The sequence below is a fragment of the Apis laboriosa genome, unplaced genomic scaffold (genome assembly GCF_014066325.1).
Source record: "Apis laboriosa isolate Shangri-la unplaced genomic scaffold, ASM1406632v1 scaffold72_cov160, whole genome shotgun sequence".
Taxonomy (NCBI): Eukaryota; Metazoa; Arthropoda; class Insecta; order Hymenoptera; family Apidae; genus Apis; species Apis laboriosa.
In genome coordinates this window covers 207824-225194 of record NW_025224269.1, presented here as the reverse complement: position 1 = coordinate 225194, position 17371 = coordinate 207824, and the positions used below count along the sequence as shown (strand labels likewise).

General features: G+C 33.4%; 1 protein-coding gene across 6 annotated transcripts in view; it reads left to right on the top strand.

Annotated features, from left to right (window-relative positions):
• LOC122719302 overlaps positions 1–17371 on the top strand; it is a 248040-nt gene that overhangs the window by 168324 nt on the left and 62345 nt on the right. For all 6 annotated transcript variants that reach the window (XM_043945004.1, XM_043945009.1, XM_043945006.1 and 3 more), the window contains exon 11: positions 3752–3810. In XM_043945004.1, coding sequence (XP_043800939.1) covers positions 3752–3810 — 59 coding nt within the window. The remainder of the gene's footprint in view (positions 1–3751; positions 3811–17371) is intronic.

Here is a 17371-nt window from a genome sequence, read left to right as displayed (position 1 = left end):
TTGAATTTAAATGAAGTTCAGATCTTGCGTGCACTTCGATTACGCTCAAACTTCAAAGACTAACGTGAACGGACGTGGTGAAGTTTTAGCAAGGAAATTCTTGTGATACGTTCCTTTAGAAAGGATATTTGATGGAGTTTCGAGGAAAATGAAGCAGTTAGTGAGATTGTTTGAAAATTGAGAACACCTTTGTTGAGAGAGTATCTTAAGGATCTTTGTTTGGAAAACAATATTATTCACGAAGAGAAAAAAAAAATTAATACTAAAAATCAATACCCGATTTACGACAAAAATTTATCGAAATAATAATTTTTAATTTTTTTAAACATGTTTTTAACATACTGCATTGTTTTTTGTCTCAATACAAAAAGACAAAAGAACAAGGCATTCGTTTAAAAGAAAATCGAATGTATTTGAACAAACAAGAACCGAGGTGTCTTCTGCTCCGTGCGTTATTTATATAAGATCTTGAATCGCTTGCCTCTCCAAAAACCGATTGAACAGTCTGAAATCGTTGGAAGGTCAGCATTTATATTTGCACATTCCTTTCCAAGTATCGTTACGAAAATATAATGTTCAAAAAGGAAGAATATATTACCATATATTAGAATATATTATCACAATAATTCATCTTATTTTTATTAATTATTTCAAGGATAATACATGCAAGATGAAACTATAATCAAAAGATATTTTCAAATCCTTTCTTAACATCTCTCTTACTCTCTCTCTCTCTCTCTCTCTCTCTCTCTCTCTCTCTCTCTCTCTCTCTCTCTCAAAATCTTACTCCGTTTATATTTCGCTATTCCGCGAAACCACCGCTAAATTCAATCCAATTTCATCCCCCTACGTGTCTTTCGAATAACTTTCGAAACTTCCATTCTCCTATTCTCGCGAGATTGAGATTCTACTTTCCACGAGTGCACATACGAGACTCGTCCGTCTCTTGTCGGCCAATTACCGTGGAACAATACACGGCAATTACGCGAGCAAAGATTGAATACAATGCGAGGAAAGGAACGAAACTTCTGTTCACGTGGAAAACGTAAACGACCATGTCGAAGAATGACGTAGTACAGAGGGGTCAAGCGACTTCGACATTGAACTTGGCCCCGTGCCGGAAAGTTTTTAATTTATTCGACCACCCCCTCGCGCGATTCTTAAGAGAATCGAGGAGGAGAGCCGTTCCACGGCTTCTTTTCACATGGAAATACGTTTGTTTACGGTATGAAGAGGAACCAGGGATCAAAAGTTTTGCTCCTCGAACTCGGCGGGGGTGGTTGCTTGAAAGTTGGCGAGATTTTTCACAATCCAATCGATTCTGTTATGCCTCGCCCGTTAACCTCGCGATTCGAATGTTATTTAATGCTCGACTGAGAAATGAGGCGATGAACGGAGAGGAAATCTTTTGAAATTTTGATGAATAATTATTATTTAGGGAATAATAGATTATATGAATTTATGAATTGGTAGGAATTTTTTAATCTTCTTGATAGAGATGAATCGATTCGATTTCCCAGTAATATTGTTACGAATAAATTGGAATGAATTATTATTATCTTTTTATCATATGTTTTTTAAAATTCTCCTTGTACGTAGGATCAATCAAATTCTTCAAGGATTCAAATAGGGGCGATTATCTCATGGTATTGTAATCAAAACCAAGACATTGAGGTTTCTAAAGCTTCAAAGTTTCGAAATAGTTTATGGATCTCGAGTATTCTGACCTTGGATTCTTCTGAGAAATAGCTCATCCATATATTATTCAACAACTGATCCTAGAAACTCTCAAAAATTTGAAAACTTGGTGAATTTTAATATCTTTAAGACTCTGAATTATGCTGTGATTTTAATTGAAATTTCTAAGGTAATAGCCATTCTTTTGTACCACCCTTAAAATATTCATTTTCATAAAGTTATTATAATATTCCCAGAGTCTAGGCATATCCTAAATACCATTCATATTGGTAGAATTTCCATACATGCTAAATACCTCTCGTTCCTTTGATACCTTCAGTGACTGCGAATATCTCCTGTAATACCTGTAGAATTTCCAAATTTCAAATTCCAATATTGAATATAACCTCTTACGTCTTGGAAAAACACTCACAGCATCCCCTACAATAAAATTTTTAGGATATCTACGATTCGAATCCGTTAAATAAATTTCAAACCATTAATTAAATTAACCTTACATCGATATTTAACAACTTTTATTTACAAGTTTTAAAAAATATAGAAACTTTAGAATTATTACAAGTATCGTTTGTTTAAAAAGCAATAACTCATTGACTTTATATACGCATGTATCTCCCTCTTCCTCTGACATATTCCTCGATGCAACTTTTTAAATTACAAATTTCACTATTCATTTTCCATATATCATTCCAGATGACCTACATCTACAACAAATCTCATACGTTAATTAAGAGAAAACGAGAAGAAACAAAACTTTCACGAATTTCCTTCAATGTAACCACACTTCAATTCAATTCCTACTCCTACGCCATATCCACACTTTACTTTTTCACTCTATCCAAACGCTCTCCAACCCTCCTTTCCCAGAATCTCGAGGGTCCCGTCCGAGGTTTATACGCGGAAACCCGGTGCAACGTTAGAAAAACGATTTCTCATCGCCGCTTGAAATTTTCATGAAGGCAGTCCGCACAATTGCGCCTAATCGTGGATCGATCTCCACACATAACCGCAAGCGAGCAGGGTATTTGCACACGACCAGATTGCTCCGTGTCTCGTCTACGTGTTTAGCTTGTGGGAAAAGCAAAACGCGTAATCGCGCTCCGTCTCGCTCGTTTAACGAGCGGAAACATTATTAACGCGCGCGTACCTAGCCGACTTTTTCTCCTTTTTTTTTTTTGCCCCGGATGTATTTGACGCCGCCATTCCTGTGTCCTCTTCTCTTTCTCTCTTTCTCTCTTTCTCCACGTACGTCCTTCTGCACCCACTCTTCCCCCTCCCCTCTTTCTTCTCCACCTTCTCCACCTCTGAAACCCATTGTACACTCGGTCGCCGTAGTTTCTCAGGGACGAGTGGCGTGGGAAGGTTCGCAGGGCCTTAAAGTTCGCTAGCCAAGGTGCACGAGGCAGATTCTGAACTGGCGGAGCCATTCTAACCTAATTCGTGCAACGAATGCGAGCGTTGCGCAAGCGTTCACGCAGGCCCAATTAAGTAATTAGCTGGTGGCTCGATTAATTCGTGGCCACGATTAATTGGGATCCATGGGCCCATAGTAAGATATAATTGTATATGTGCGAATTATTCTGCCTTTTTTTTCTTTTTTTAATCCTGCTTAACCTAGTTTTTGGCGAGAGGTTATATCGAGGAGGTTATGGGTAGGGGATCGAGTAGAGGTAATTTTTGATTTTGGATTACGATGCGTGTAGTTTTAGTTAATGATAATTCTTGTACGAAAATATTATCTATTTATCATTGAGCCATAATAGCTTTGTTGTAAATAAGTAAATTTAGGTTATTGGTAGGAAATGGAGGAATCGTGTTATGTTTCTGGTCATAGGAAAAGATTGTAATAGAATTTTAAAGAGATAAAAATTAATCGATCTGATTAATTATTTTTATTTTATGAAAAATAATTAATTCCTTATCTAAATTTTTCAAAACTAGTTTCTTTGAATTTAAATTTAAATAATGCTTGTCTAAATACTTCGAATATAGTTTGCCGCCAATTTTGCACGACTCAATCATTGATAACGTTCTCTCTTTCCTTCTGTTACAGCCGAAAGAACTCGATCGTTCTCAGGACACAGCTGTCCGTGAGGGTGCACACCATCATAGGTGAGTATATTGGATGCTTGATTCGAATCTAACCACGAGCTCCCACGATCTACTTGAACGGATCATCCAATTCACGACGATTCCGTCGACCTCTAACCAACATCGTTGGGTCAAATCTTGCTCCACTTCTGTTTCTGATGATCGATAAAGAATCGTTAGTCACGTAACGAATATATCGTCGAATCGGCTACATTGGCTTGAATTTCGATATAATTGGTGTGAATCATCGATATAATAATAATAATAATCAAATGTGAAAGGTTAAGTGTATCGTTAAGAGTTTTACGACATTAATTCAATTTGTTTGAAAATTGGAGAAGATCAGATAACTATTCATGCGTATAAATTACGCGATAAAAAATTTTATGACAATATGTTATTTATTTTTTAGAAACGTTGTTTCGAAGATTTCTTTAAACGATACGAATATGAAAAAGTCTTGGACAAATAGAAATCATCTTTTTTATCGACTATTAAAATAATAATAATAATAATAATAATAATAATAATTCAATAAATTCCTAATAAAATTTTAATTACATAATGAACATATGAAAATCATGCGCGTTTAATTTATACGCGATTTCAAATTTTTTTACACATCAACTTTATATCACAATAGAATTAGATAACAAGGTATTAATAATTCTAAAGCGAACAGGGTAATATCTAGCAGCGAATCCATTATAAATTAGGAACATAACTGCAACATTAACTGCATTATCATCGTATTTCTGGAAGCCATTCTAGCCTCGGTTGAAACAAGCTAATTAAAGGTTACAGTGTTAAATAACAAAGGATAAGCATTACTCATTTCGCCGTGAATATTTGCCGAAAAACAATACGTAATATTGCAAACGTGTTGCGTGCACGGCATTTACAAATGAATTTTAGTTATCGCAAATGCGATAATAAACATCGAACGATTATTAATAGAAACATTTTCACCCTCTCTTGTTAAATGATCGAATTACGCGTTATTTAAATTTTCCCGCGTTAATTATCGTTCTCACGAAGGATGCATAAATCAATTTTCGGGGAGGAAATAAGAAAATAAGAAAAGAAAAAAAAAAAAAGAAAAGAAAAAGAAAGAGTTCCCTTGGGTGCCTCTCGAAGAAAGATTTAATGTGGAGTTACGGTTCGAGATAATTTCTTTTCTTTTTTTTTTTTTTTTTTTCATGAAAACGTCGCACGAAGTAATGACCGGTGTATAAAGTGCAGAACAGTGTAACAACGACAAAAATCGGCCTAGGGATTCGCTAGAGAGCACCGAGCTATTAATCACCGTGACAGGTGATGGTTAACCGCGCAATGTCCAATAAAAATCCGCTGACCACGGATTTTTTTTTTTCAGCAGCCTGGATGCAAATTCGCAACGTTTAATTGCGTGAAAGTAATGATCGTTTACGAGAATATTTTTCGTATTGTGATTAATAAAGTTTGCATCGATATTTTTTATCTTCTTGCTGGAAGATGAGAATATAGGATATATTCCCGATTGAAATGGGCATAATATAATAAGTATTTTGGAATGTTTGTTGTAGAAATTTAAATAATACGTATTTATTATTTTATTTATCAAAATTTACTTGTAAAATATAGCAATTAGACAAACTGAATATATGTAATAGATCTGTTCTAAGATATTCAAGTAAGTATTTCCTCTAATTAATTTGAGTTAATTAGACTTGGTATCGCACAGTTATCAAAATCAAGGCTTCAAAGTATAAACTATATTTTGTATTCGACATTTTTCCAGTAAATGCAATTAAATTCATTATAGGTTCAATAAATGTGTCATTATCGGTATATCATTCGGTTCAAGCAAAGCTAACTGCAATACCAATGAAACATCAAGATATATCATTCAAAAGGATATAACTTGATTCAAAATAAAATTTTTTCTTATTAATTTATTTTAATTTGATTCTATTAAATTTTCTTTAAGAGTAATCAAAATTATTGTTTTACTTAATACTTTATTTCTCAAATAGAATAGATTAACAACAATACAAGATTATACATCAAACAAAAATAAATTAATAATATAACAATTATAAAATTCATTAAATTTAAGAAGAAAATAATTTAAATTAATTTAATTTATCTTCTTGGAACTGAATTGTCTGAAATTCTAGGAATTTTAATAGAATGTAGATTACAAACTAAATACAATTTAGTATGCTGCTGTTTGAATTAATTAAATTCTATTCAAGAATAAATATTTCTGAATTATTTTTTTCATTATTAGAACATTTTTCAACTCGATATCAATTCCACTATTTTTCTTCANATTACAAACTAAATACAATTTAGTATGCTGCTGTTTGAATTAATTAAATTCTATTCAAGAATAAATATTTCTGAATTATTTTTTTCATTATTAAAACATTTTTCAACTCGATATCAATTCCATTATTTTTCTTCAAAAAAGCATAAATGTACACCAATCACACAAAGATTCAAAAATCCAATTTATCCTTTTTTTTTTCTACCATTACAAAGAAACCATTACAAGCCAACAAAGCCTTCATTTTTCTCGATTCTTGCTACACAACCGCAAGAAAGTCGCTGAAGGTCGACAATTCAAAAATATCCTATTCGTGACGTAATTGGAAAAGCGATTACGCTTAGCCGACCTCGCCGAAATTACCAATTTCATCGAGCAATTAACATGCTCGAAACATTTCCACGAGAGGGACAGTATTTTTGCGGTTTTCTGCTCGTAATTATCCGCGAACCGTCGCTCTTCGTCGCCTTCGTCGTTGGGAACTCGTCGTGAAAACGGTTGAAAGGCGTCCTCGACGCTGGAGGCGGTCGGTCGGCCCCCGGTTAAATCATAATATTACCCAGGAAAATTGAATCGTACGGCACGCGGTGAGATTTCCCGCTAAAATCACCGTGAAAATGGCGGTCTTCGACGAGAACGTGGGCCGTGTCGCCTTTTTTTGGCGCGAGGAGAAAGAGATGGCGCTAGGCGATCGATGAAGGGCGAAAGAAATATCTTATTTTGTCAATTTCGAGGAAAAGACAGGGAGGGGTGGTTGAAATTCGACGAGGAGAAAATGTAATAAATGATCGGTTGTTACGACGCCGCCCGTTGAAGCGTATGATTTCAAGATCGAGGCGACACATGTTATCTCTCCTCCTCCTGTTGGGATGAATTTTTCGTGGATATTATAAATATTTTGGATAATATGTACGTAATGGGGTATTTGGTGTATTGATCGTTTTCCATGTCTGGTGTAATTTTTTTTGATAAATTGTAAGACTGGAGAAGATTAATTTTGAATGAAATAATTTTTCAAATTTGTAATGCTCGATTTGGTGTGATTTTTTCCTGTAAATGTTGTTAGAAAGATTAAGAAACGCTCGGTAAATGGAAGATAGTTTTGCTTTCTATTAAATGAAAATGAAATATGAAAGTCTGTGTAGTCATTTTTCATATCTGATTTATGGTAGATATGTTTTGTCACTTGATTTATTGCAGAATTACAAATCGGATATAAATATTTATTTTAAAACATATCAAGTGAATTTCACGACTTAAAAAAATTAAATTTATAAATCAATTACTAGAAAATAAAAAAAATTTTATTGTCTTTTAAATTTCACAATTTGATTTATATGTTTTAAATTTAATCAGATATGAAATTATATTTTAAATGAATTTAAGACAATTAATATTCCAATTAGTTAGTATTTCAATTTATGATCAATATATCTGAATTTTGGAATTCAATATTTATAATTTCATATAATTTATAATAAAAATCTAATTTATATAGTAAATCAATCTCAAATGAATAGCAAATATTAAAAATGAATTATTCTGAATTTAAATTGGAAATTACCAAAGCAATATATATTTAATTGATATTTGGTTATTAATCTTTATTAAATCCGTTCTAATTGAGAATATTTCGATTATTTAAATACATCTAGATAATCGATATTTCAATTTCTTACCTTCCAATTATTGATTCTCGTAGATTTTCGTAAGAATTATTTCATTATCAGTAATTATCACTCACTTCGTGATCTTTCATTCTCATTTCACATTATTCAATTACAAAACATTTGAAACTGAGATCCTTTCTTATTGCAATATACTTTATATGTACATCGGTATTCTTACAACACAAAGACAGTTAATTAAAACGACGAAATGTTTCACAAACTAACATCGTGATCTCGTAATTCATTAAACGAAATTCGGTTAAACATATTCTAGTTTCTTTTCGAAACGCGACATGCACAATGGCCGCCTTTCCTCGTTATTTTTTAATGAGCAAAGATTTGTTGAAAAATAGGTCTATTTCTCAATATATTCCATTCTGATCGTTGATAAAAAGTTGCAATGAAAATTTTATCGCGACCCCTTGTTATTTTCAGTCGACAGCGTGACTACGTTGCCTGTAGAACTGTACCATATTGTATATTGCTCTCTATGTATGCGTTTGTACAAGTGTAACTGATCCTAAAGAAGTGCAATCGTGATTGTCCTCGTATTTTAATCTTGAATATGTTGTTACATCGTCTGCATCGTGAAATTTAAACCTATTTTATATTTAACGTTTAAATCAAGCCTTTGTACTACAATTTTCCCTCGAATCAAAACAGACATCTTGAATCTTTATAATTTTATGTTAAGAATATTTCAAAAATAGAGTTCTTTTATTATTTAATATTATTTATTTACTTACTTTAAAGAATAAAATTTTTTAAAATTTTTAAAGAATGAATTTAGATATTAGATATTTAATAAAAATTTAGAAATTGATTTCTAAATAGTAGATATCAATTTCTATGATGGAAATTATAATTTTTCATTCAGAATAAAATGTATCTTTCAAAAGTCATCATTCGATCATTTACAAATCTTTTAATTTCATTATCAAATTATCAATAGTAACTTTTCAAAAGCCAAATGATTTATTTCGATCAATTTTTTTTTTCTCTCGAATGCAAATTATATCTTAATTAATAGCTTGAAGAATATTAAGGAGAAACTCATTAATATACAATAAGATTTGACTTTTTAAATTTGCATTTATTAAAAAAGATACTTTTATTTCCAGATAAGTGATTGAAGAATATTAAATTTTCTTAAAAATATCAACGTAGCGCACGAATATTTTCTTTTGTCAGTTCTTTATTACAATATAACGATAGTTCACGCGTAAAGAATGTTAATTCGTTTTTAAATCACAATATGTTTTTAAAAAAATTCTTTCTTTCTAAAACAAACGGTAATTAAATGGACGATAAAACGTGTGATTTCTTGGCACGTGCAGTTTGTTATTACGCTTGAAATCGGTCGTCAGACTACCTCTAATTACATGCGTTTGATGGAGGTGACGAGTAATTAAAAGTGATTAAACTGTTGTCTAGAATGTCGTCAACGTGATGAATGTACAAGTTTTTGTAAATTGTACTGTAGCATTTGTCGCCTAATGAAAAGAAACTTCTCGTATTTCAAACTCAGTATGATACAATGGTGTAATTTTAATAGGGAATTTCCAAGAATCTTCTTTTAACTTATCATTAATATATTGAAACGTTTGCTTTTATTCTAATTCTTTATTTAATCATCTATGAGATCATTCTATGAGATGAGATATCCTGGTTTGTTACGAATGAGATTCAAATGTTGCACAGAAGAATAATTCCTTTGAAAAATTCATACTATTTTAATTGATTTTATATTTAATTTTTCATTACAAATTATAACAATAATGATTTTAATTCGCTAACTTACAATAACCTTTTAAAACAATATTTCGTTCATAATTATCGAAAAGAACACACGAAATAAATAATTGATCAAATTTTCCTCGAACCAAGTAATCATTTTTAAAATCCTATACAAACAAATAAAATCATGCTTTAACGCGAAATAAAATTATTCGATAATAAAACCGAATTCCCTGTCCAACAACAAAAGGAAAAGAAATAGCTCAATTATCGTATTATAATTCGATCCTTTAATTTCGTGGGGTAAACCAGTCGATGCAACGATGGAAAATGAGTGCGGGGCGTCGGGCGCGGGAAACGCTAACTAACCGCAACCACGGTTTCGAGTTTGGCAAATCGAACGAGACGAAATTCACGGTTGTCTGGCCGTTCGCAGAATTCACCTGCGGGCCGTAGCCGTTCATTGAACCCTACGAAGGTGGTGGAGGAGAGATGATCGAAGGTCCAGAATAAGCGGGAGCGAGGAAAAAAGAGGACGCCGAAAGGGCGGTGGGAGGGCGCGGAAGCCGGCGTGTACCGTGCCGTTTTACATATTTTAACGGTGCTTCGTGTACTTTGGGCGAAACCTGCCGGGCCCTTTCGCTTATTCCCGATATTTCCTCGTTTCCTGACCGCATCTATATTTCACAGCCTGTCCATCCTCGGTGAGCAACCGAGGCTACGATTAACGCGGGATATTATTAAAGCGACGTGAAATTAATGGAATCTGCCTATTTGTTTTAATTGCTAATGCCGATAATATGATGAATCGACGTCGATGATTTATCGTGTTAGAAGTATTGGTAATTTGAATCTCTTAAAGGGAATTGAATTCTCCCGTTTATCAATAGAAATTTCTTCCTGTTTGAATATATATATATTTCATAATAAAATAAGTGTAAAGGGATTAATTAAAATGAATCGTCTTCTGTATGCCAGAGATATGAATGTATCATTCTTTCTTTGGGTGAAGATGTAGAATGAATTATGATATATAATTTATAAATATAATATCTCAATTCGGGTTTGTTTAAAGTTAGTTCATTTAGAATTGGAAAGTTTTGTTCAGGATGAATATTAGATTGCGGTTTTCGCAAGATTGTTTTAATTCATTCCAAAGTATATATTTTGTTTCTTTTGCGGATAATATTATCTTCGATAATGGAAGAATTTGTTTTCTACTTTGTAAAAGAATCCTTCCTAATATTTAAATTTCACTCTTGTCGCAAAAAAAAAAAAAAATAAAAATAAGAAAAAGTAATTTGTATCCAATTGAGAACGCACGTTTCTTCTTTCACACTTCTTTCAGATTCAATTTTCTACCATTCCGTTTTTTTATACTTTCCATAATTACAGTACAAATATTTTTTCACGCAAAATTACACACAAATTTCTTCTATAGGCAATAAATTCGACGACCTTCTTCTTTCTCTTCTTAATTTGTTCGTTGTGCAAAAACAATCGACCCACCCGTCATCGATCGACGAGCGAACAAAATGGCCTCGCGTAATGATTTGCTCGTTTTAATTTCGCCCTGGAGCGACGCCAGTTCCGCTTGTAAAATTTTCAATCCCGTTATTAGTAATTCGCTCGTTAATAATCGCAACCTCATCGACAAGGCCACGGGATTTCGAGTTTCGTTCGACGAAATTCGTGATCGTTTCCTCGAATCAAAGTCCAAATCGTATCTATTTCGAATCTTCCATCATGTAAAAATTTTCTAATTAATCTTTAAAATAAAGAATCGTTTCATGTAATCGCAAAGTCTTTATAAAGCTTACAGTTCAATAATTTATTAAATAAAGTTAGAAATATTTATTCGTCTTTTTATTAGCAAAATAATTTCGAAAAAGAAAAGTCAAATCTTGAAGTTTTAATGTATTTCTTTTTTTTTTTTTAATGTGTTCAGAAGTGTTCAGAATTTAGTGTTCTATCTTATTGTAAAAATTATTCTTAGACGAAATTATATTTCAAAAATTGTAGAATGAATTTATTCCTCCTACACAAATTTTCGAATTAATTGAATTTATCTCAACAACAAATGATACTTGATAACTTGCATGGCAGATATTCAAGTGGATGGATTAATCGATAATTATAAAAACCAATTGCGTTGAATATGACGGCAGTTAATATATATTATTATAATTATTACGATAAAGTGAAATTTCGATCGCTTAGAAAGTTAGAGGAATATTAGTGGTTGTTGTTATAAAAAGCGTAAATTCCTCATTGGAAATTACGATAATGTAATTTTAATATCGTTATAATCGCCTAAATGAATTGTATAAGTGAAGGTTTCTATAGGTTTGCCGTTAATATCGGTAGTTATAAAAATTGTCGATCTCGAGCGGAGATTACAGTAATCAGCGGCAATTAATGCAAGAACAGGAAAAGATTTCGTGCAGAAAACGCTTCCAATGCAAACTGTGGTTGGCACGCATCACGTGACACGTGGAATTGGATTTCGTATATCCTCAGCAACTATGATCTAATTTGTTCGACGATAAACTGAACTCCATCTTTAATATTTTCTTGGTATTCTCTTTAAAATTCTTCTCAATTAACATGATAAATTACAATTTTTTTCTTCTTAATATAGTCTTAAAACTTTTTATTTTGCATTTATGGTACTAGATTAATAACTTTGAAAATATATGAATATCCAGAAAATTTTAAAATTACAAAGAAGAGGTATTATATGCGTTAAATAGATTGAATTAAATATAACATGGAATATATTTAATTATTCGTCTATTTCTTCGTCTACTTATCAATGAGAAACAAATATATATCATTTTTAAAAAGAACGCATTACCAGTAATTAAATGTTATTAATATTGACTATTTTTGAAGAGTGCCAGAAAGTTAATAGCCATGAACTAAATTTAAAATTAATTAGAAATCGTGTATTAAATTTCTCATTATATCAAAAAAACATTTTCATAATTTTCCTCATTTCTCCCCTTAACTTAACGGCATCTCAGAAAAACCCAGAAAAATTGATTGATTAACAATTCAACTTTCATAATTCCTTGTCACTTCAAATAATCGATTCCTCCTTCGATATTTTAATTGTTCAACTTTTAAACACTCGAAGTTGGATCTATCTTTGAAATTAATACGTTCCTACGTATTCATTCGATTAATTAAAAACTTGCATAGCATAATTATGGAGTTGGTAACTGGTCGTTTACGCGTGCAACGAGCATGCTCAGGATCATGCCAAGCGTAACGACATCTCGCGATTTTCCCGCCACTTGTGAAATCTTTCATCTTAGATGCAACACCTGTCTGAAAAGTATTTTCTTTTCCTCTTTTATTCTTTATTTATTTATTTTTTTTTTTTTTTTTATGTGTGTTTGATGTACTTCGTCGCCTCTCACGGAAATTGTCCAATTAAAAGTCACGTTCTTTTCTTAATGCGAGAAAAAATTTTTGCCCTGTCATGATTAAACTGCGCGGTAAAATTTTAATAAAATCGTATACGATATTTTTCATTTGCGTTGTTTTATACTTGCGAAAACAAATTTCAAACAAGTTTAGGAAGAGCCTATTTTTGCTTAGGATATTTGTACAGTTTATGAATGATAATTCTCTCAATTATAGTTTATTGCAATTGATATAACTGCATTGGAACAATATTTATATCTTATCAACAAGAAAAATACAGATTACGGATACAGATTATTAAAATAGAGCGCAAGAATAAAACGACACGTTAGTATTGATAATAATGTATGCATACTATTCTTATACCATAATTAATTATACAACGTTCATGCTCATATTTTTTCCTTGTCAAAACAAAAGCTATTTGATTTGCATACGAAAAATATTACTTAGCACCAATAACGAAAGGATTAACTATCACAATATATAGAGAAATATCCACAAGTAATTATAGCTAATGTCTCATTCAATGACTCACTTTGATTTCTCTTTTTAGCAATAGTGCATAATAATAATAGCAGTAACGCTATTGCTTTGCGTCATGAATCGAATACGTATCGTCAAAAATCTTTACCCAAGGCTATCCTCCAGAAAACGCATTTCATTCCATCTCCTTAAATATTAAATACCAACAAGCAACAAAAAAGGAAAGATCAACAATACGATAATTGCAAAATAATAAATAACGACTAATTAAAGACGGAAGAAAAAGATCTTCGACTTCGCCCACAATTACCTATCCAACAACATGGAATAAAATCACAAAGATGGCAAAGACCATAACGATTATCCCAGACCCATCTCCAAGGACGTTCTCGCTTTCTCGATTTTTGGTGTCGTAACCACGCATCTCGGCCACATCCTATCGTAAAGAGGCTCAATGATAGAGGGATCCCCACGAGGAGTTGCAACGCGTTGTTGTTACGAAGAAGCGAGCTTGCTCAACGTTGCGGAGGAACAGAGAGAGGGATCATGCGCGAGTAGGATAAAGAGAGAGAGGCTTCTGCTTATATGGTCACTGATTACGAAGGGGCCAAGGGCCCCAGGGCCTTGGGACCGCTATTCTTAGAAGATGTTGGTCCTTCTACCTCTCTTTCTCGTTGCTTCCTTCCTTCTTCTTCCTCTTCTTCTTCCTTCTCCTCCTCTTCTTTTTCTTCTTCTTCTTGTTCTTCTTCTTATACGTCTGGCCCCCTCTCCCCCGATTCCGACTCTTTCGTCTCGTGTACGGCCCCTACAGCGATTCCTAATTACCTGTGCCTCGCATCACGTCCTTCTCTTTTTTTTCGCTCTTCTACCCTCTCTCCTTCCAGGCCGTAGCAGCCGGCATGCATAATGCATTTAAAGATCGCGTGATAGCGACTGATTATGCGGTCGCGCGGGCCTCCTTTTCCGCGAAAGGAGTCGCGAATTTGGATCCGTGACTCGACCAAGGAACAAGGGCGTGGTCGTGCGAAATAAAGAAACAGACATCAGACAGGCCGTGATAGAGCCGCATGAATGAAAACGATATTTTTGTTTCTTCTTCTTCTTCTTCTTCTTCTTCTTCTTCTTTCGTGAACGAGAATGGCGGTGTAGACGGTTTCATTCGCAGAAACAGTGCGCAGCTGTGGACCCACTTTGCAGCCTCGTTTGTCTTACGCGAAAAATAAAATAAGAATAATATGGAATAATAATATAGAAGATGAATGGTATGGAAATTTAACGAGATAATTTATGCAGGAAAGTTAGGATTCTGGGTGATTATAGTTATCAGTAGTAGTACATTATTGACGATTTAATTTCAATCGAGATTACATTATTCTCACTTTGATGGATGAAATACTGATCAAGTACTTTTGTTCATGACATTTTCCTTGGGGGCTTGTGATCTGTTGTAACTTTCATCTGTGTTTAGAACGACGGTACAGAACATTAGGTTAAAAGTATGATTGATTGTAAGTAAAGTCATCAAGTAATGGAAAAATCGATGCATTACGTTTAGGTTTTAAATTTTGTTTAAAGGAAATTGCTTGATATATGTGCAGACTAGGCAATCATAATATAATCATCCTTACTTTGATTATTTTCGTGGTTAGATTTGTCAGAGTGTCTTCTTTATCATAATATCCTTTTGCTTTATTATGACTTATATTATCGAAAGTCCCTTTCCTATTAACTATTTCGAACCAAACTGAGATCTATCATCTGTCCATCTCCCTCTGGAATTTCGAATCAAATCAGAATGCAAAGAGCGGCCATTTTCGACGAATGCTTCTCGATATTTCCACGAAGCAGAAATACCCGTTTCTGAATATGCAAATTGACACATTTGTCAAGAAACGTTCGAGATGTTCGCGTGTTAACCCGTGCCGGCACTTCTTGCTTGTCAATAGATATCCACTTCCCGTTATTTCGTCAGGTTTTAGCAAAAATTCGAAGGAATCTACACGGTCCACAACGCATTGTGCGATCTATGTACATATCGATAACGTGTGAGTTCCTATTGGCAATTCGTGGAAAATTAGTGGAAAGATGGCCGGAGCTGATAAATTTTCAAGCTTGAAATCCTTGGACGAAGAGCAACTGTGCTTGTGTCCTTGCGAATTTGCGAAATTGCGTGGAATCGTGAGTATGGAAATTAGTTCAATTGCACGACCGGCTCGAGTTTCATAAAAATCCGGCAAGGTTCGCGGTTTGCGTTTCCCTGTTCTTTTTGCGCGCCAATTTCCATTCGACGTCTTTTTCTCCTCGCTTTTTGTCACTCTACGGCGCATTCCATTCACGATTTTATTTAATCGAGAGCGAACGAGACGATGGAAAATACGTATTATTTACGAGTGGCGGATCAGGAATAATGAAATATTTTGAAATATATATTTATATATTTTAATGTAAAGAAATTATTTTAATTACTATTATGAAATTATTAATATAAAATATATTTGTATAGGAAGATATTTTTCACATTTTTATAGATATCTAGAATTATTTTGCATAATCATTATAATCTTCTTTTATTACAAAATTTTTAATTTCTCTTCAACTTCTCTTAATTCCTTGAATTGCATTTAAACCAAAAAAAAAAGGAAAAAAAAGAAGAAGATACAAAAAGAAAATCTTAACCTCTTGCTCAATTCACCCTGTTAAAATAACCCTGTGTCGATTGTAATCGCCATTACATCACTGCCTCCAAACATACTATCCACGCCTCGCAATTGTTCAACGCAAACAGTCTGCTACCACTTACCCCGAACATAATGGAATGGTCAACGCGTTGGGGACGAAATTATTCGCCCATTGACATCGATACCAGCCAATTATCAACATTCATGCTGTTCGATAGAGCGTGCATCCGAGTGTACGCCCGAAAACCAGCGTGCAATCACTGTACCAAGGGGATGAGGAGGGGTTGAAATTGCTATCGACAATATTCCTTTCCTTATTCCACGACGATAAATAAACAATAATAAATCAATCATGATGCTAACGTAAAACAAAAAATAATCATATCTCGTAAACGATCGAATTTTCAACCCCTTTTTTACTTCATGAGAGATGATACGCTCTATGCGCCTCATGAATCATCTTATTTTCCCCTTGAACTTTTCGTTTTATACGCACATCGCTCTTCTTCTATTCCCCATTTCTTTTACGCGAATTTATTTTTATTTTTTTTTCACGCATATATATATATATATTTCCCTCTTGTTCGTTCTCGTGTGAATTTTTAGCAAGCTGGAAAATCTCGACAGCCTCGGGAAATTGAATTTAGTGCGCCGCTGGTGAAATGGAATTCAATTATTAGTAATACGGGCGGGCCACGATTGAAAAAGAATGATAGAGTCCCCGAAAGAGCGGGAAATGACGAGGGGGATGGGAGGGTGGATAATAGGGATGGAACGGTGAATGCGAACCGACGAAAATTCGTCGTGTAAAATTAATCGCGGACTTAATTACTGGTTTTCCTCTAATTAACCCCGATAAATGATTTCAACCGAGAGGAAAGACCTCCCATTCTTTCACGATATCATTCGGATCTTTTTTTTTTTTTTTTTTTTTTACTCTTTTTGCTCTTCTTCTTTTCTCGCGTCAACTCTCTTTTCTTAACTCTTTTCGTTTTTGCATTTTCATTGTGATTCTATCCGATACATAAGAGTATCGAGTTATGATCAGACGTAAAAATTTAATTTCTTTTTTTTTTTTAATTTAATATTCGATGTTATATTCGAAGACGTTTATTAGATAATTATTTTATAGATCTTTTTTGTGTAAGGAATATCTTGGAATGATGCTAACGTCGAAATTTAATATGAATAGTTATCTGCCATAATGCTTATGAAACTTCGCCAACTGCATCGACTTCAGAAGTATTTGAGAATTAATTACCTCGAGG